Source organism: Rhinolophus hipposideros (assembly GCF_964194185.1).
Source record: "Rhinolophus hipposideros genome assembly, chromosome: 5".
NCBI classification, from domain to species: domain Eukaryota; kingdom Metazoa; phylum Chordata; class Mammalia; order Chiroptera; family Rhinolophidae; genus Rhinolophus; species Rhinolophus hipposideros.
Genome location: NC_138051.1, coordinates 55,906,132 through 55,926,170, shown reverse-complemented (window position 1 = coordinate 55,926,170; position 20,039 = coordinate 55,906,132). Strand labels below are relative to the sequence as shown.

Here is a 20,039-nt window from a genome sequence, read left to right as displayed (position 1 = left end):
ATGGAGAGCCATTATTAAAAGAACTGAAATGTATATGCTTTGAAATGGGGAGCATTAAACCAACTAGCTGATTCTCGCAAGATACAGCAGAGGCCACATGGTAAAGTGGAAAGAAGAGAGGATTGGGGTTGAGCCTGCATTTGAGTCTTACCTTTGCTGTGGGATTTGGGGGAGGTCACATCTTTGACCTTTCCTGGCCTTGAAAGTGAGGATAATACTGCCTTTCCTTCCTATCCCACAGGAGTGGAGTGAGGGACCAGGAAGCTATCAGTGTTTATGAAAGGGCTCTGCAAACTCTAAAACTCCTTGTAAGTGCTAACTAGCCTCCCTATTAGGCCGCATTTCTCCCTGTTCCTCTCTTGCCTCTAATAGAATTCTGAAAGAAGGGTGAGCATGGAAAAATCCAAAGAAAGGATGAATACGGTGGCATTTCCCGGCCAGCAGGCTGGGCAGATTTCCAGGGTGGTAGGACACTGTGTAAGGCTGATATCGTTTGGAGTAGATGAATCATGATCCCCACTTTACAGATGAGGCACCTAAGACAAAAAAGCCGTGCCCCTGTCCTCTTTTGTCCTTATCGCCTTTGCCAGAAAGGGTACGTGCTCCGAGGCCTCATGCTGCTCCCAGCCTCCCGAAGCCCTCCACTCTGGACCCCTGGCAGGCCTGACCTCCACTGAAGTATCATGTGTTCAAACAGTGCCTTTTAAGTTCTATTCACAGCTCTACCATCAGCCCTCCCACTGCAGCTGATCTCAGTAGGAGTGAAAGAATCTGATTCTGGAAACAGTGAGGGTGGTAGAAAGAGCAGGTACCTTGGCACTAAGGAGACCTGGCCTTAAACCTGCCTCCACCACTTATTAGTTGTGTGGCCTTAAATAAGTTACTTAGCTTCCTGTTTCTCAGGTCCTCATCTGGAAAACAGAGACAGTAACCAACTTCAATGAGTTTCTGTGCAGTGCTGTTTTGGTAACAGCCAGACCTCTGGAAAACAAATGTGGCTACACACGCACATGTACACACGTACACACGTGTAAATACACACACTTACTATAAACTTTATGAGGTAAAGATTTATAATACAATTTACAAATAACAGAAGCATCATTTTTATTGTAAATTTTCTAGAACACTTTCCTTGGTTTTTGCCAAACTCTTGTATCAGTAGCCAACCTGTGGATGCAGTTGACAAATGAGTATAGGTCCAACAAGAATGTTGGTTGCTATTTTTGTTTACATTAACAAGTAAGGTGAAAATGAAACCATGAAGATATGTGTCGGAACTTCATTCAAAATGCAACCACGAAGATCCGCATTGGAATTGTATTCGTTTACCAGTGACATGAGTGACGTCTTTGCTGAATAGCTTAATAGTTTCTGCATATTGAAAAAAAATTTCCTGAATTTTCTGTGCTATTCACAAAATAATGGCTACAGACTTTATTCAGTGATCTTCTCTAGCACTTCTTCTTCTTTTTTTTTTTTTTTTGAAGATTTTATGGGGGAAGGAAAACAGGACTTTATTGGGGAACAGTGTGTACTTCCAGGACTTTTTTCCAAGTCAAGTTATTGTCCTTTCAATCTTAGTTGTGGAGGGTGCCATTCAGCTTCAAGTTGTTGTCCTTTCAATCTTAGTTGTGGAGGGCGCAGCTCAGCTCCAGGTCCAGTTGCCGTTGCTAGTTGCAGGGAGCACAGCCCACCATCCCTTGCAGGAGTCGAACTGGCAACTTTGTGGTTGACAGGACGTGCTCCAACCAACTGAGCCATCTGGGAGCTCAGCGGCAGCTCAGTGGCAGCTCAGCTCAAGGTGCCATGTTCAATCTTAGTTGCAGCGGACACTGCCCACCATCCCTTGCAGGACTCGAGGAATTGAACTGACAGCCTTGTGGTTGAGAGCCCACTGGCCCATGTGGGAATCGAACCGGCAGCCTTCGGAGTTAGGAGCATGGAGCTCTAACCGCCTGAGCCACCGGGCCGGCCCATTTAGCACTTCTTAAGTCTAGAATCAAGAAGACAATAAATCAAGTCTTGATTTGTAATGTCTGCCAATTTCAGTGGTGTAAATGCACTCACTGTGGCCAATTTCAAGGTATCAATGTGACATCACTGACTAGAGCTGGGAAGAGGGTTGCAGGAGCACACCATTATATAGTATTTCCCCAATACAGAGCTAAAAGGCAGAAATAGCCTCAAGAGCATAGATGATACCAAAATATAATTAAAAATTAGGAAGCGATAAATTTTAAGTATTGTTTTAAATTTACTTAAGTTTATAACTAAACTTAGGTTAAGATAATTATATAAGTAATATTTATATAAGTTTGTATAATTTAATTTTTTAATATCAAAATCATATTACATTAGTGCTTTAGCAACTGGCTGGCAAAATTCCTGCAAATTGAGCCATCGGCTGTCATGAGCCAGTAGGCGCCAGCTCTAGCACTGTCCTGGTTCTCTGAGATCCTCTAGGTGAAAGCGTTTGTCACCAGGATAGCGCTACATGCAGGCTGACTGTTGTGGGCAGCAGTGGTGTGGTAATAATGGCAGCCAACATTTATTGAGCACAATAAACATGCAGGCTCTTCTTGGAGTGCTCTGCATGTGTCTCTTCATTTTATCCACACAACCCTGTGAAGGAGGTTCTGTGGTGGTACCCATTTTACAGATCGGGGAGGCTCCTAGGGCTTCATCATGCCTCCTCAGAATCCATTACCATATTAAATATTCCCATTTTGCAGATGTTGGGCCAAGGCACAGAGAGGTGAATGACTTGCTGAGGTCACACAGCTAGCACGGGGCAGAAGTGGGATTTCAACTCGTGTCTGTCTGATGACAGGGTCCTCTTTAGCGCTGGCTTCCCAAACCCTGGGCCCTGCCTGCTCTGGACTTCCATGGAGAGCTTGCTTTACAAAACCAATTTTGGGGCCTCACTCCTGGTGAGTCGATTTAATCAGTTTGGTATTTTTAACACCATCCCCAGGGGATTCCAATGGGCAACTAGCTCAGATAGGGCCCCCAAAGCAGAGCAGAATACCTGCAACCAGGCCCAGGTTCCTCACTGCTTAGATGAGGGCACTGGCCGTCCACAGCTTGGCAGCTGGGATGATTTAATAAAGTTGTGTGTGGGGAGAGCCTATGGCAAATGCTAGTTGGTGTGTGGCACAGACCACAGAGGCAGCATTGCTGATTGATTGGCTCAAGGCTGAAGGCCAATGGTCCTAGAATGGCCTTGAAGTTGAATTTTTATTTCCCTTTCTCTCCCCCACAAGAGCATAGAGAGAGTAGTCGTAGTTTTCTGCTTTCCCCGGCAGGGCAGCGGGAGGTCACAGCCATGCAGTGGCCTCCCCCAGAGGAGGAGGTCGTGAGGGAATGGAGGGAGGCTGTGGTTTAACAAATCCAATGCGACTGAGTTAGGGCCCTTCCCTAAGCCACAGCTGAGTTTTCTGGGAAAAACATACAGCTGCGTGGCAAGCTGATTAGGCACCAGAGCTGAGATGGAAATGCCCACTTTGGCAGCAGGCAGGGTGATCCTAGTGGGCACTGTGCATCAACTAGAGGAAGGGAGGCAGCATGGGAGAGGGGAGAGCACACAGGATTTGGAGTCAGCCAGAGCTTGAATCTTAGCTCCACTGCTTATTAGCTGAGCCACCTCGGGCAAGCACGTCACCTCTCTGAGCCTCTGTTTAGTCATCTGTAAAATGGGGGTGATGACAATACCTGCATCAGAGTGAGAATCAAATGAGATGTGTGTGAATGCTTTGCAAACTAAGTGTGATAGGTCTTGCTATATATGAAGCCCTGTGCTTTCAGGTAACACAGGAAAAGTATGAGAAGCAGGCCCTGGCCTCAGCACGTGTGCCATCTGTGGGGCAGGCAAGACTGACACACAGAGCTCTTGGCAAACTTAATGCTGCAGGTCAAGATTGCTGCACGAGCATGGAGCCGGGAGAAGGAAGAAGCGCTGGGCTAGGTATTCAGATGATACTTTGTAGAGGGGTTAGAATTTTAGCTGGACCTGGAAGGATAGGTAGGATTTCAATAGGCAGATGATAAAATAAAGACTATCATTCTGGGAAGGAGAGACATGATCAAGGAAATAATGACAGATGACGATAACGGCTACAGGACACTTGTTTAATCCTCTTAGTAACCCTCTTAAGGTAGGTTTTATTATTTTCTTAATTTATGGAGGAGAAACTGAGGTCAACAGCAGCTAAGTATCTTGCCCAGTGTCAGACTGCTGGTAAATGTCACACATGGATTCAAACCCAGGTTCTAAGTTTGAGCCACTGTCTGTATTGATTGCCTGGAAACAGGATGTGCAGGAGATGCGTCTGATTACATTGATTCATTCGTTCATGTATGCAGTGAACAATTCCTGAGCACCTACGACAGTGCCAGCCACTCTTGGGTTCTAGGAATGAAAATGAGAGGAAGGCCCCTGTCCCCCCTTGTGGGGCTTCAGTATAATGCGGAGAAGACATGTAAGGAAGTAATTATAGTGCAGTTGAGTCTCTGCAAGAGGCGTATCAGGGTACCATGCAGGCCCATGGGTGTTGTAGGGGAAGGTCACAGAAGGTGTTCCAGAGTAAAAGAGCTGGATCTGGGTGGTGAGCAGGGAGAAGGAGCTTGTCAGGAAGGCATTCCACAGGGTGAGCTGCAGGTTGGGGTAGCAGTGATGAGGAGGTCAGCCAGGCTGTGGCAGATGGTGAGCTGGCCAGAGGTGGGAGGCCTTGAAAGCTAGATGGAGGTGGGCATGGGGTTTGGGCCACCCTGGAGGCTGGTGGGGAGGGGCTGCGTGTGGTCTTATTTACAGTGTGCTGGGAGGAGAGTGAGCTGCAGCACCATGGAAACCTGTCCACAGAGCCCTGGCATGGAACCGCCTTGTTTTCTCAGATTCCCCGGCACTTCCTAAATAATCTGGAGCTGTGCTTGACATTTCCAGTGAAGGTTCCTTGTCCTATGGCCAGGCTCCTGCTCTACTGAGCTGAGCCGCCTTATCCAGTGACAGGCAGGCCACACAGACACCTGGAGAGGACACTAGGCTGGGGGCCAGCAGACTTGGGCTCTGCTCCTTGCTCAGTAGACTTGGCCGTTTCTTGACTTCTCTGGCTTGTTCTGAAACGTGAAGGGACTAAATGATCTCTGAGGTCCCTTGCAGGCCCAACACTGTGAGTCTGGGGGTGAAACGGGTCGGGAAGAGGGAAGCAGAAGATGAGTGGGGGAGGAGGTGGGTCTGTGCAGGTCACAATCCTCAGCCGTGTGCAGGTGATTCAGTAGGGATTCCGGAAAGTTCTCAGGGATGACTGTTGTCAGTCAATTCTGCATCCCAGAAGGGAGTGAACAAATGGTGCTGAGTATCACTCCTTACGTGGAGCAATTCAGAATCAGAACAACTCTGCCTTGGTAGATGTCCCATTTTACAGATGGGACGCAAAGGCTCTAAAAGATCCAATGTCTGCCCAGGTTTCACTGTGAGAGCTAGGAGTTTAACCCAGACCTGCCTGACTCTAAGCTCTGGTCATTTACACCTTACTACATAGCCCCCCCACCCTGGCTGCCTTCATCAGCAGGGGCTCCTGGACATGCTGTGCTAGGGATCACCCATACACCTGCATCCCACCTGGAGGACCAGCTTCTGGTTGTCACCAGAGCAGGCACCCCTGGCCAGACCCACTAGAACACGAAGGGGCATGTTGGCCTCTTCCACAGCTGCCTGCCTGGTGGGCTGAGCGGGGTGGGTTTATTTTGATAGGTGAGGGCAGTTTCACCCCCTGGTGGCCGTTCCGTGAGACCTGGGTAGTGGCAGCACCTAGGAGAACATGATCATTCCCTCCAGTCGTGCTTTTGAGATGATGTCAGGTGCGTAGGTGAACTATTTAGCTGATGTAAATAAAGCTGGCGGAGAGTGACAGGAGCGAGGGAGCAGAGATAGGATCATACTACCCCCGAGGCCAGTTTGGCTTGGGCCCAGAGGCTTGTGGTCACAGCTGCCTGTTCTTTTTTCCTGACCTGGGGCCTGGAGACCTGAGCCGTTGCATGCCATGCCTTGGGGAATTGGCCCCTCCAGCTCGGGAGGTTGTGCCACCTTGCCATTGCAGAGCCTGGAGCTCAAAGGGACTTGGGATATCATCCCGTGTCTATTTTAGAGTTGGGGGACTGAGGCCCAGAGAGAGGACCTGGACTGCTTCAGTTCACAGCCTGGGGTGAAGCTGAAAGTGGAGTTTCCCAGTACCCGGCCTGGGCCCTTTTCTAGTACCCTCCCCCACCCTGTTTGGGGAGTGGGGAAGCAAAGAAGCTTAGACTAAACCCTTGGCGGGACTGCTGCTGTGCTGGCCTTCAGGCTACCCTGGGGGGCCTCCCTGACCTTTTCCCTCCTGACCCCTCCCTCTAGCATCCCTGTGGGGAGGAGTGCACTCGAATTTACTGGTGGTGGTGGGAGACCTCCACGGGGCAGACAGGGAAGGACCACTGACACCCAATTCTTTCAATTCATGTCAGCAAATATTAATGAAATGCGCAGGATGCAGGACACTGCAGGGATGCTGGGACCCTTGAAACTGACTCAAATTTTCTCCGGGAGGCCACCACCCAGAAAAGCGGCGTGACAACATGAGGGACAGCCTGCAACGCGGACTGCTCGGTCCGCGCGGAGTGGATTAGAACACAAGGTCAGGGAATATTTCATTGAAGAGTAAAGGAGCACAAGGAGGCAGGGATGGGGGGATAGGCTCTTAGAGTGTGAAGAAGAATAGAAAAGGCATTCTAGGCAAGGGGAAGAGCAGGAGCAAAGGATAAAATGGAGACATTGTTCTGGAGTGGTAATACCACCCTGAGGGGATATGGGACAGGTACAGGCAAGTGATGGGCAGTGAGGCTGGAAAGACAGCGTGGGGGAGCCAGTGCAGAGCCTTGGAGGCCTTAAATATCAGGCGGGGCATTGGGCTTTCTCTGATGGTCAGTGGGACTACTGAAGATGTTTAACCAAACTGGGTAATATGGTGAAGAGAGCCAGGGCTGGACTGCCCAGGAAGCGCCCCCTGACTCTGCCATTATGAGCTGTTGCACCTTGGGCAAATGCTTTAGTTCTCTGAGCCTCTGTTTTCCTCATCTGTGAAATGGGGTTGATAATAGTACCTACCACTCAGGTGGCTGCAAGGATGACTAGTGTAGAACACTGGTGCCCTGCTTGTCTTGGTACATATTTGGTAAATGTCAGTCCCTGCGTTACCTCCTGGGTATCATCAGGCCATTAGTGGAGGTTAGAATAGCAAGAAGAAAGCCTTTCTGAAAGCAGAAGGAGCTATAGATGTGGAGTCCAATTCCTCTGACTGGCTGAAATCGCCTTGGTGGCCTGGGAAGGAGGCACGAAGCACTGGCTCCCATGGCCTCTGTGTTCTCGCAGTCAGGGCAAGTCTAAGCCTGAAGATACATCTGGTCCAAATGGCCCAGTGCTGAGGTGGGGACAAGAACCCACGTCCTGAGCATCCGTCAGAACAGCCTTGCTGCCCCAGGGCAAGCTCCCAGTCTGAAACTCCCAGGTCACGTCACTTCATTCAGACCCACCCTGGGACTCTCTTTGCCAGGATCTCTGTCTTCTCACTGAGATGAGGAAATCCAGCCCAGGAGGTCCTTTCTGTCTCTGGACACTCACTGCATGAGGGCCAGGCCAGGGGCGAGGGTTGGGGCCCCTCACCGGGGTAAAAACATCACTGGAAGAAAAGGCGTCCAGGGCCGGGAGCAGGTGCCGGAGCAGGAAAGGTGCCGGGCTGGGAGGCCACCCCAGGTGCCAGGCCAAGCGGCACTCCCACTTCTTCCTGCGATAGCTTCCCAGGACCCTTGAAAGGCAGGGAAGGGGATCATTTAGTCTGGTGGTGAGGAGCACAAGCACTGGAGCCTGTCAGGCGGAGGTGAAAGCCAGTACTTCAGTCGTGGTTTCTTTTCTGAAACAGGAATGATACTACCCACCGCATAAGCTGAGAGGGTTCATTTCAGTGAGGTATAAAATATGTCACGTGCCCAGTGCACATGGCTGCAGCTTACTAAATGGCTCCTGAATTCACTCAGGGATCATTTATTGAGCACCTGATGGATTCCAGGCTCTACACCAAGCTTTGGGTAGATGATAGGCGCGAAACCCTCAGGAAGCTTACAGCCCAGTGCAGGGAGACAGGTAAGTAAGCCACCACCCTGAGACAGTGGAAGAAGCACTGCAATAGGTGGCGTGTGTGTGTGCGCGTGAGAGGGCCTTCTAGAGGAGGTACTATTTTTACTGAAATGTGAGTAGGAATTAGCCAGGTTTGGGATGCGGAATGCAGGGAGAGTGTTGCAAGCAGGGGAGAAGCCATCTGCTGTGTGTTAGGTTCTTGGAATGGGGCTGGGAGCAGGCGGGACTCAGGTGAGAAAATGTGGCCTTGCCGCGAGGTTCTCACAAGCCGATGGAGAGGCTATTTCCCCTGTACTGTGGGCCACTGAGAAGAGAGGATGCGAAGCAAGCACGCTTCTCACCTCTCAGGGCTGTGCTGCCTGGGAAAATTGTTCTTCCTTCCTCCCTGTCTTTCCCCACCCCTGTCCCTGCTGCCCCATGGTCCCGGGGTTCCCAGACCTGGGGTGTCTGCCTCTGTCCACTGCGGCTCCTATACTCATTCAGAGTCTTGTGTGGTAGTGCCCGGACCTCAAGCACCCTGAGGTGCTCAGAAGGTTCTGGGCCTTGGCCCCAGAGACAAGCCTCAAGGTCATTCCCTGGAAGAGAAGAGAAGTTCCCAACAAGGTGGCTGAGGAATGCGCTGGAATGGAGGGAGGAAAAGCCACCTTCCCAGGACGTGGTGTGCAGTGGGGAGCGTGCAGCTGACTGCACGGACCCTTGTGGAGTCCGTGGGCAGCTGCTGGACAGCGGGGTTGGAGGCACTGGAGTAGGGCCACCTGCCTGGGTCCTGTCTCCTGACCTTACCGTGTCCTCACTCTCCTTTCTACAGAGCCTAAAACTCGCCTCTGCCTTGGAAAAAGACTTGGACACATTTCAAAATAAAGTTGAGAGAAATCTCCAGGGGGGAAGAAAGAATAAACAAGCCTGAAAAATGCTAAAGGAAATGTATCATTTATTTTTTTGAAAAGGGCCAGCTCACTTGAGTGAAAGTTTTCAGCCACTGTGATGTGAGGTCACAGAGACATCGTGGTGCCGGGAAATTTGGGGTGGAGGTTCCTGGGGTGTCTTTAGTCCAGATCCAGAATCCGTTCAGCTAACAGGGCCAGCCTCGGCCTGCCAGCCTCTGTGCTCTGCGCTGGGGGGGCCAAGATGCAAAGACCTGAATCCCCTCTCCTGCCAAGGATCCCGTAGGGGAGTTAGGACAAAGGGAGCAAGGACCCTTGGACAAGGGAAAGCGAGATGAGTGTCACAACAAAAAGGTTCAGATAAGCTCGGAGGAGCCTGGGAGAGGGAGAGTTCACCTCGGGTGGTAGCGATGGTTAGTGCTGCTGAGGAGGGTTTTCAGGATGAGGTGGGTGGGTTAGACTTTGAAGCCCAGCTAGGATCTTGGCGGGCAGAGACTGCGCAGAGGCTTGCCGGGTGGAACAAGTGATCTGAGCAAAGGTGCAAGGCCGGAAATTCTTCAGTAGCTTGAGAAATAGGGACATTCAGTTTCTTAAACATACAGACATCTGTTTCTTTGTTTGTTTATTGATTTAAAACTGCTTTCTTGAGAGATGTCCTATACCATATATTTCACTCATTTAAAGTGTACAATTTACAAAGTTGTACAACTAACACCATAATCAACTTTAGAAATTTTCCATTACCCCAAAAGGAACCCTGTACCTATTAGCAGTCACTCCCCATTCCCCCAGTCTTAGGCAACTACTAATCTCCTTTATGTCTCTATGGATCTGCCTATTCAGGATATTTCGTGTAAATGGAATCATGTAATACATGGTCTTTTGTAATTGATTCTCTCACTTGGCATAATGTTTTCGACATTCATTTGTGCTGTGACATGTTTCGGTACCTCAATCCTTATTTTTTCTCTTTGCCTTCATTCGTTTTCATGGCTGGACTTCACTATATGGATACACCATATTTTGTTTATCTAGTCATCAGTTGGTAGACACTTGCATAGTAAATGTATAGTAAACAGAATTATTCAGGTTTGCCCAGCGGGGAGGGAAGCAAGGAAAAGAAAAACTTTAAAAAAGTCCCAAGACACACCACACTGTCAAATCGAATTATTAACACATCAGAGGTTTAAATCTCAAAATAGAAGATATAATGTCACTGTTACATTATGAATATCCTCCTGTGACATTTGTGTACATGTTTTTGTGTGGTTGTATATTGTCAGGACATTCCACTTTGAATGGAGTCTAGGATAGTCATGGTGGGAATGGGAGGAAAGAGGGTGAAACAGAGGGACATGCTCACTCAGTGCATACTCTGAGAGGTTGGGTGGAGGTGAGCAGGACTTAGGATTCTGCTCTGGCCTCACGGGGAGCCCAGGGTGTATGAGGCCAGGGCAGGGGCTGTCCCGCCACCAACACACATGCGCATTGTTATGTCAGATCTGGCAGCTGTTTGCTCGGCTGGAAATAGCCGGGGCAGCTGGTATTTTCCCTGGAAATCAGGTACATTTTCCCTGTGTCCTGCTGAGGGACAAAATTAGTTAAACACACAGAGAAGTGTGAGCCACACCATTTGTCTAGAGGAGAAAAGTGTTGTCAACAGGAAGCTGGCTGGCCTGGGGAAAGAGGTGGTCAGGAAGATGAAGGTCAATAAGCCAAGTGTAAACCGAGGAGGCTCAGCTGCGATGCCTCTGCCCCCATCACATTTATACAGAGGCGGTGGTTTTGTTTACAGGAAATACTGCAGGTATCTATCTCCCTGGTTGCTTCTGACAGATAGAGAAACAGAGGCACTGCACTGAAGGGACCTGCCATTCAGAGACAGAAAGGGTGATGAAAGCCAACATCTCCGTTTCTGCCATGAGCAGCGGTTTTGGTAAAACCGAGCTGTTGCCCTCAGTGCTGGCCTGTTTTAGCGTTCCCAGAAGAAGAGTGAGGACACAAAAAAACAAGAAAGAGTTCCTGTGGTCTTCGTCTCCTAAAAAAAGAACACCAAACCCCACCCCAGCCCAAAGCAAAATCACAATACGGGGCTTTAATTGCCATCTTTTCTTCTTTTCCTTTTTTTGTTCTCCAGCCAGAAAACATTATGTTGTTAGACAAGAATATTCCCATTCCACACATCAAGCTGATTGACTTTGGCCTGGCTCATGAAATAGAAGATGGAGTTGAATTTAAGAATATTTTTGGCACGCCAGAATTTGTTGGTGAGTCCTAGGCCTATTTCTCTCCCAGCAAAGAATCTGGGATGAAAAGGTAAGGAAATCCCAGGAGCAAACCCTGCGTCTGGGACTACAGCCTCTGTGCTGAGAGATGATGCCTGGGAGACCTCCTCGACACCTAATGGGTGGGGAAGGAGAAGTCTTTCTGAGCCTCTGGGTGAGGGTCCAGGGCTGGCTTTGAGCGCCCAGTGGGACCTAGGAAGGCCAGGTGTGGCTAGAGGCCACTCTGCTAGAGGCAGAGATAAACCCTCCCAGAGCTGGCCCCACCACCAGCTCATCAACGAGTTTGTTGTGAAGATTTAAAATTACCTCACCCTCTTGCATTGCTGTAAATTCAACTCTCTGGAGTAGCATTTGATTTCCTGAAAAGAAAAAGGGGAATCATTTGCCAGATGCCAGACCACATACTCACCTGTCCTGGGTGCCGTTATTCACACATGGGGGGCCCTGGAGGCTCCTCTTCCCTCTGTTTCTCTCCCCTGTGGCCCAGCCCCAGAAACTCCCTTGTGGGGCTGGGGCTGCAGGCTGGGGGTCATAACGAAACAGCCCTGCAAAGGGGAAAGGAACGAGAGTTGAGAACCACTGTCTCTCTGCTTTGGGAGTTGGAGTGGTCTTGGAAATGGAGGGAAGGTATGGTCTCCTTAAAACCTGGGTGCTGAAACTTCTGACCACATTCTAATCAAAAACGAAGACAGAATGTGTCAGAGCATCCACTCTGATGGATTTTCAGGCCACATATACATGCTCTGCAGATACTATGGAATGGCCCTGCAGAGCGCCCACAGACCTCCTCAGTAGGGGAATCTTGCTGTGTGCCAAGTACTGCTGTGTTTCCCCGAAAATAAGACCTAGCCGAACAATCAGCTGTAATGCATCTTTTGGAGCAAAAATTAATATAAGACCCAGTCTTATTTTACTATGAGACCCGGTAATATAATGCAATATAACATAACATAACATGATAATATAATACTGGGTCTTATATTAATTTTTGCTCCCAAAGATGCATTAGAGCTGATTGTCTGGCTAGGTCTTATTTTCGGGGAAGCAGGGTATGTGTGGTGCTCCACAGACATTATCTCAGTTAATCCTCAAAGCACCTCATGAAGCAGATTTAATTATTTTCTCTATCAACTGCTTTGTTCAGGGCAAAACAGCCAGTAGGTGGTGGAGCTAAGACTCAAATACAGATAACATCCTCACAAAAGCCTGTGCTCTTTCCATCATACTGGGTTGTCTCTCTAAGAAGACCCTGACTCCAAGGGGCTTACCATTTGTGGAAGCACGACATCAAACCCCGCATAGGAGTGCTGGAAAGCTCTTTTCACATCATCTGGTCTAGTTTAACAAATGTGGACTTAGAGAGCTGGAAGAGTTTAGTTAAGGTCACCCAGTGGTGATTCTTCACCTTCTGTATGACAGCTATCAGTGAGGTACTAGGAACAGATACGGCGATGGTAAGGAGCCACATTCAAAATGATATACCCAACGCCACACAGTGAGTTGGTGGCAGAGCCAGTTCGAACCTGGGGTGCAAGACATCTATTCTTGAACATTTTCTGAGATAGCAGTCACTGTCCACCATTCACATATATGGTAAAAATGTATACGTTAATTTAGTTAAGTCATACCAAGTGTTAAATAACAATAAATGGTTCAACTAAAAATTCAGGGCAATACTGGAAGAGGTGCCACAAGACAGGACGTCATTAATTGTAAAGTGAGTGATGCAGACAGTTTTCAAAGACTGTTCAAACAAGACGTCCATTCTCGTAGTCGAAGGTATCAGTTCTGGCCTTGAATCAGTGAGGGACAGGGCTCTTGTGGGTGGGAGACGTATCTGAAGAGGAATGGGGAAGGAGCCAGGGTAGAGGAGGAGCATATTCCAGGTTCGGTCATCCATAGCAGGGGGATAGGGCCAGAATGACCGCATTTATCAGGGACAATTCACTGTCCACTCTGGATGGAGCAGAGAGTTCACACAGACTACTTGTGTGAGTGGGATATTAATGGGTGAAGCCAGATCGTGGAGGGTTTTTTCCAGTGACATGCTGGTAAATGTCTTAATAACAGGGTCTCAAAACCAAACCAAACCTCAATTTATAACATTTGCCAATTTCAAGCTACTAATGCATCACTGAATTCAGAGTTGGGAAGAATTGCTCACAGTTGAGTCTTATTAGCCAGTATGAGTCAGCTCCAGCCCCAAACTGGTTTTGTTTGTACCTTAGAGATATATAGGGTATCTTCTCTAAGCCCCTGCGCAAACTATGATGACTTTATTTGCCCAAGATCCCTGAGAAATAGGTTATAACCACTTTCCCTACTCCCTCCATTCCTTTGAAATGTCAACCTGAGATCCAGAGTTAAAAATTTAGTGTCAGCTTCCCGGAAGGTGGTGGACCTGGTCTTCCACAAGCCCTCCCGTTACAAAACTGGATTTTTGAGAAAAATATACTTTTTAATGAAATTCTGGACTCCTGGGAAATCAGAGACATCTTTAAGGGTAGTAATGCCTTCAGCATCACCTCCTACTCCCAAAAGCCAATGAAATGAACTTAGAACTGGAGCAAGAAAATTCAGTAGGAGGCCCTCTCCCAAAGGCAAGGGCACATATCAGCATTTCAATCAGAGATGAGCAAGACTTAGATATTCAAAGACATAAGATATTGAAATTGTCAGATATTGACTGTAAAATAAATGGATTGTACAGAGAAATAAAAGGTAGAATCACCAGAATGAGCAAGCAACAAGAGAGTGCCAAAAATGACCAGGCAAATTCTAAAAACAATCAGATAGAACTTTAAGAAATTCGATATATAGTCATAGAAATTTAAAACTCAATGGGCTAACCAGCAGATTACACACTGCTGAGGTGAGAGTTGAAGAATTGGAAGACCAAGCTGGAAAAAAATTAGCTAGAGTACCACAGAGTGACAAAGACAAAAATATGAAAGAGAGGATAAGCAAAAGAGGATAAGTGAAAGAAAGAAAGCCTAACATAGGTGTATTTGGAATCTCAGAGCAAAGAATAGAGACACTAGAGGAGCAGTACTTGAAGAAAATTGCTGAGAAATTTTAGAATTGATGTAAAAACATGTATCCCCAGATACATAAAGGACAATGTACTTGTATATCAAACAGAAAAGAATAACTCATACCTAGACACATTATAGTTAAACTCTAGGGTAGCAAAGACAGAGGAGATCTTAAAAGCAGCTAGAAAGAAAAGACAGATGGCCTACAGAACAAACAAACAGTAATTAGACTGACAACATGCTTCTCAAAACAAATGTCCGGTAGAATAGTACCTTCAAAGAGCTGAGGAAAATAAAAAACCCATAATTGTGTACCCAGGAAAATTACATGTTAAGAATGAGGATAAAAGATTCAGGTAAAACAAAGCAAAAAACAAAAAGAACAACAACAAGAAAACAAAACAATTAAACACCAACAAAACTCTATGAACGGCCCTTCTAAAAGATGTACATCTGAATTAAGGAAAATGGCCTCTAAAAGGAGGTCTCAATGTAAGAAGCAATAGGAGCAAAGATGTCAGTAAACATTAGGCAAATATAACCATTTTCTGTTTAAAACAATGATGAGGGTAGCCATCGCAAAAATATAGGTTGGGGGAAGAAACAATGAAAAAAACTAAAAAAAGAAGAAGGAGAAAGAAGGGAAGGGGGAGAAGAAGAAGAAGAAGAAGAAGAAGAGGAAGAGGAAGAGGAAGAAAGAAAGGCACAGGGAAAAGGGGAATAAAGGGACAAACAAAAGCACACAGAGGGCAGAAATGAGTGTATAAGTATATAGAGCAGATAAGCACTGGAAAGTGACTTGTGCTTCTCAAACTCTCTATGGTGAAAGAAACAAAAATTCTTCAATCTGTCTTGGACTGCTTTTTAGGTAAGATACAAGAAAAATTAATTCCCAGAAAAATTATCTTAGTGTGAATGTCAAGACAATGTCAGATTGCTGTATATGAATCTCTAACGCTTACTTTCCGTTTCTGTACCTGTCTTGTCTGGACCAGTGACAATCTGCAGACTGTTTTTCTGTGGACCACACTTTGAATATCACTGTAATAAAGTCTTTCATGTGTGTGCCAGGAGACAAAAAAGTGCTACGTACAAAAAAAAGTTCATAGCATTGTTGTTCCAATAATAAAAGTAGAAACCATCCAGAGGGTCACTGAGAGGAGAATGAGTAAAAAATAGCATTCTATCTCCACACAATGGACTATTATATACAGCAGTGAAAATGAAAGATCATTCAATGGATGAACCTTCAATGAACGCTAGAAGTATAATGTTGAGTGGGGGGAAAAAATCAAGTGACAGTAGATCACATGCAGTATGACATCATTTTTATGAAGCTAAAAATTAAGCAAAATCAGGAAGGGGTTCCCTGTATCTGGAAGTAGGGGAGAGGTGGGAGCATGGGATGGTGTGTACTCCTTAGAGATGAGGTGGTTTCAGTCCTGGTCCAGATGAACAAACAGCCTTTCCAGCTCTCCATCTTTTTCCATTCATGGTTAAACAGGCTCAGTCCTTCTCCCTTCTCTAGCTACTGCCCTTCTCATTCTCCTCCATTCCATCACCAAGCTTTTTAAGAGTCATCTACACTCTTATCTCCCTTTCTATACTCTGGGCACTACAGTGAATATGGAATTCAACACTCATTTTCTAGTGCTTGTCTGCTTGATCTCTGGGCGCCATTAGGTCTCTTTTCCTCAGTAGAGCCTTCTTTCCTAGACTCTGCACCCTCTCCTGCTCACCGCATTTGCACAACTCCTGTTTCTACCTGTACGATGACTGTAAATTTGATGGCTCTGGCCCCCACTCCCCAATACCCAGCTTCTTCCTGGACATCTTTCCCTGGGTGCCCCTCCAGCACCTCAAATTCATCATCTCAGTAGCCCCCAGAATGGCCTCCTGTCCCTCAGGTGGGAGGTGCCCTCTTTCAGACCAGACTCGAGGAATGTGGATTCCCTCTCTGCCTTCTCCTCCATCACTTTCCAGTGCTGACCTGACTGGTTTCCACTAGAGCGTTCTAACACAGGCCTTGTCATTAGGCCCCTTTTCCCCTTCCTACGTCTTCCTCTCCTCATCCTTCTCTTCCTTTTCCAGATGTTCCTATGTGTTTTCCCTCTTCGTCACTATCAAGACCTCTTTGTAAAAGGTTTCTACAAGGATAACAGGGAGCTAACTTCCTCAAAACTTTTAGATCCGGATTATCTCCTTCCTTTGCTCTGCTTTTCCTCAGTGGGGATTCAGGGTGGAGATGTTTGGCACCAAACTCCTTAAAATTTCCTACAGCCATCTCTTCTCATTTTCATACTCTGCTGACTCTTTAACATGGCTTCTTTCAGCTCCAGAAATTGTGAACTATGAGCCCCTGGGCCTGGAGGCTGACATGTGGTAAGTTGTGTAGGCCATCCAGGTGGTCTAGGGATCCTTCCAAAGGCAGAAGGTCTCAGACCCTGGCTCTGGCTGAGATCCCCCTTGACCATGAAAACCCCTTTCTCCACATTCACCTTTTAGAGCCCCTGGCTACTCCAGGTGTGCTGGGCCTACAGTCTGGGCAGGTGGAGGCATCTAGGCCTGGACCTGCGGCCAGTTAGAACATGACTGAGGTGGAGAACAAGGAGAGAAGTGAGACTGGAGGTGCAGGCTCACTGCTGAGGCCTGCCACAGCCCTGAGCAAGATAATGGTAACAATAGCTCGTTCAGCCAGTCAACCAGTGACTGCTGAGAGCCTCTCCTATTCTAGACTCTGTTTCGAGCCTGGGGATACCACAGTGATTGATTCTCTGCACAGACAGGACTCGTTTCTTTTCAACAGTGCCTTATAGTTGTCTGGGTACCTTCTCCAGTCTTCCCAGCAGTCCTGTTGAGTAATTATCATTATCCTCATTGTAGGAGGAGAAGAATTCTCCACGTTGATCAGGGACTTGCCCCAATCACAGCCTGTAAGCATAGGAGTCTGATCTTGAACTTGTGTCCTCGGACTCCATGTCCAAAGCTTGATGATTCCGCACGCTTCCCAGGGTGTTGCTGAAGAGTGGGATGAAGACGGGTGTGGGGCCTGAGATGGTATCCAGAGGCCTATGTGGAGGGGCTAATGAGTGCTTCCCCTGAGAGCCATGGGGGGGTTAGAGTCTGGTCTGGGGTTAGAGTCAGGAGGTCCTGACTTGATTGTTCTTTATTTTGCAGGAGCATAGGCGTCATCACCTACATCCTGTGAGTATCCCTGATCCCAAGGCTCCCACCCAGCTTAGTCCTGGGGAAACCAAGAGGAAGGAGAGAAACTGACGTTTCCTGAGCACCCACCACGAACCAGATGTGTTCAACCCATACAGCAAACCTGAAGCTAAGCACTCTTAGCTCCATTGCACACCTTTGGCCCTGCGTTGGGGTTGGGCAGGACCCCAGGAGAGCAGCCTGTGGCCCTCCATCCTGCTCACACTGTATCTGCACGCTCACTCTGGCCAGGGATCCACTGCTCAGCCTTACGCAGACCAAGGTTTCCTGTGGGAATGGCAGCTTCCACTCAGAAGCCTTGGGAGAGCCCTCAAGCTACCCTGCCTGCCCTCCTCTTCTTTCTCGCCCTTTTGCCTTCCTTTCCCAGCTCTCACTCCCTCTTCCTTTCTCCCCAGAGTCTCTCTTTCCTCTCCCTGAAGTATTAAGTTGCTTAAGTGGAGATTTCCTGCATAGCTCTGTGTGCAGTGGGTTTGACACTTTCCATCTCTGTGGCCTCGAGCAGTTTCTTAACCTCTCTCTGGGCCTCATCAGAAAAATGAGATTTTTCTCATCAGAAAAATAGAAATCACAAACTTCCCGCCACGGGTGTGTATAAATAAGGGATAAATAAGCCAACGCGTGCAAATTTCCTAGCACTGCTCTGGCACGTAGGACATGGCCGATTAGGTGTTCATTCCTCACTGTTTTCCAACCGATTTCCCCTCACACTACACCTGGAAAATGCTATTTCTATGGCACACTGGGTGAGAGCCCACAGCCAGAGAGGGGCCACGGGGGGTGGGGCGTGTGTGTGGGGGAACCAACGCTCAGCAGCTGAGGGGGTCATTCTCTTAACAACCCCATAAACCAGTTCTATGACTCTTCCAGCAGCACTTGGACTGAGAGCTCCGTGTGATGTTGGGGACCCTCCCCTCGAGCTGTGGTGCCGGGTCTCAATCCTGGCTGCACATCAAGTCTTTCAATATCAGCCACAGTCCAGGCCCCAGACTCCAGACCTATTAAATCAGAACTGCTAGGGGTGGGCTCTGGGCACCAGTATTTTTTTAAAAACCCAGAGGAATTTGATGCAAAGAGAGAGAATTTGATATATTGCTCTATAGTTTCAGATCAGAGCCAGAATATTCAGGCTCTTGAAACCTTGATCTCTTCAGAACTCTGCTTCCCATACTGAAATATTAAACAATTCCAGTGTGCACAGGGCGCATAGTCTTCTCGTAGCTCGTTTGACTTCCACACAGTACTGAGTGCCTGCTCCACGGCGGGCATTGTGCCAGCCAGTGGGGATGGTGACATAATGGAGGGTCGGCCCTGCTTCTCTGGAGCTCCTGGGTCAGGGGAGACACAAGATAGCTAACTCTCACGTGGTGGGACCAAGTCTGTGGGCGGAGGTATGAACACGCCTCTATGAGAGACAGACAGGAGAGTTGTGGAAGATTTAACGAGGGGTGTTGAGGACCGAGGGAGGGAGTTAGAGAGAGAGGAGGGAGGGAGAGAGATAGCTATTGATTGATTTGAACTGGGTCCTATGGAATGATGTTAGTTCTCCAGGTAGAAGGGGAGGGAAGGGCTTCCCTGCTGAGGAAGGCAGCAGCGAGTGTGTGAAGTGTACTGAACATATTATAGGGACCCACTTCTGAGGCCTTGCTGAGGGGTTTAGATTCCATCCTTTAGAAAATGGGGAGTCATCGAAGGCCCTTTGTGTTCTAACAATGACAATAATAATGACCATCAATTCCAGAGCTTTAGGATGGGGCAGGATTGCATAGAGTATTTTATATGTATTTATTGTCCACAACAGAAATCTGAGGTGGAGACTTTTATTTTCATCATTTTACAGAGGAGGAACCTGCAGCTCAGAGAGGTTGAGTAACTTCTCTAGGTTCACACAGCTAACGACTGACAGAGCTGAGATTCAAACTCAGAATTGAAATACCAAAGTTTTCCAGTGCACCATTATGGCAGTGGGAATGGCGATGACCTTTAAGAGACATTTAGTAAATGGAACCAACAAGATTTTTTGACCAGTAAGATGAAGTGAGGGAATGAAAGGAAGAGTCAGACATGACCCTTATGTTTCCAGCTTGGGTACACTTGTGAAGTGACATCATTGATCGAGGTGGGAGCTCATGGAGGGAGGTTTGGGCACAGTGACTTCTAGGACAATGGCACATCTGAGTAGAGGTTTTCCATAAGTGATGAGAATATGAGTCAGAAGACAGTAAATTCAGGAATCACTATTGAATGACATCTCCTTGACAAACCCTACAGGGGAACCTCACATACCCTTCCCGTCTAATGGCCTATCGACTTCCACCAATTATGCTTTGCTTAGCTGCTCCCTGAGCCTAGAAGACCTTCCATCTCCTTCTCTGACTGCTGACAACATCTTAATTTTTCAAGACACAACTGATGTAAATGTCGACTCTGCTCTGCATGCAGCCTGCAC

At 47.6% G+C, this 20,039-nt stretch overlaps 1 protein-coding gene across 10 annotated transcripts in view; it reads left to right on the top strand.

Annotated features, from left to right (window-relative positions):
* Positions 1 to 20,039, top strand: part of DAPK2 (death associated protein kinase 2) — a 114,983-nt gene that overhangs the window by 75,828 nt on the left and 19,116 nt on the right. For all 10 annotated transcript variants that reach the window (XM_081049488.1, XM_081049490.1, XM_081049495.1 and 7 more), the window contains 3 exons: positions 11,186 to 11,315; positions 16,702 to 16,750; positions 17,546 to 17,572. In XM_081049488.1, the coding sequence (XP_080905614.1) occupies positions 11,186 to 11,315; positions 16,702 to 16,750; positions 17,546 to 17,572 (206 nt within the window). The remainder of the gene's footprint in view (positions 1 to 11,185; positions 11,316 to 16,701; positions 16,751 to 17,545; positions 17,573 to 20,039) is intronic.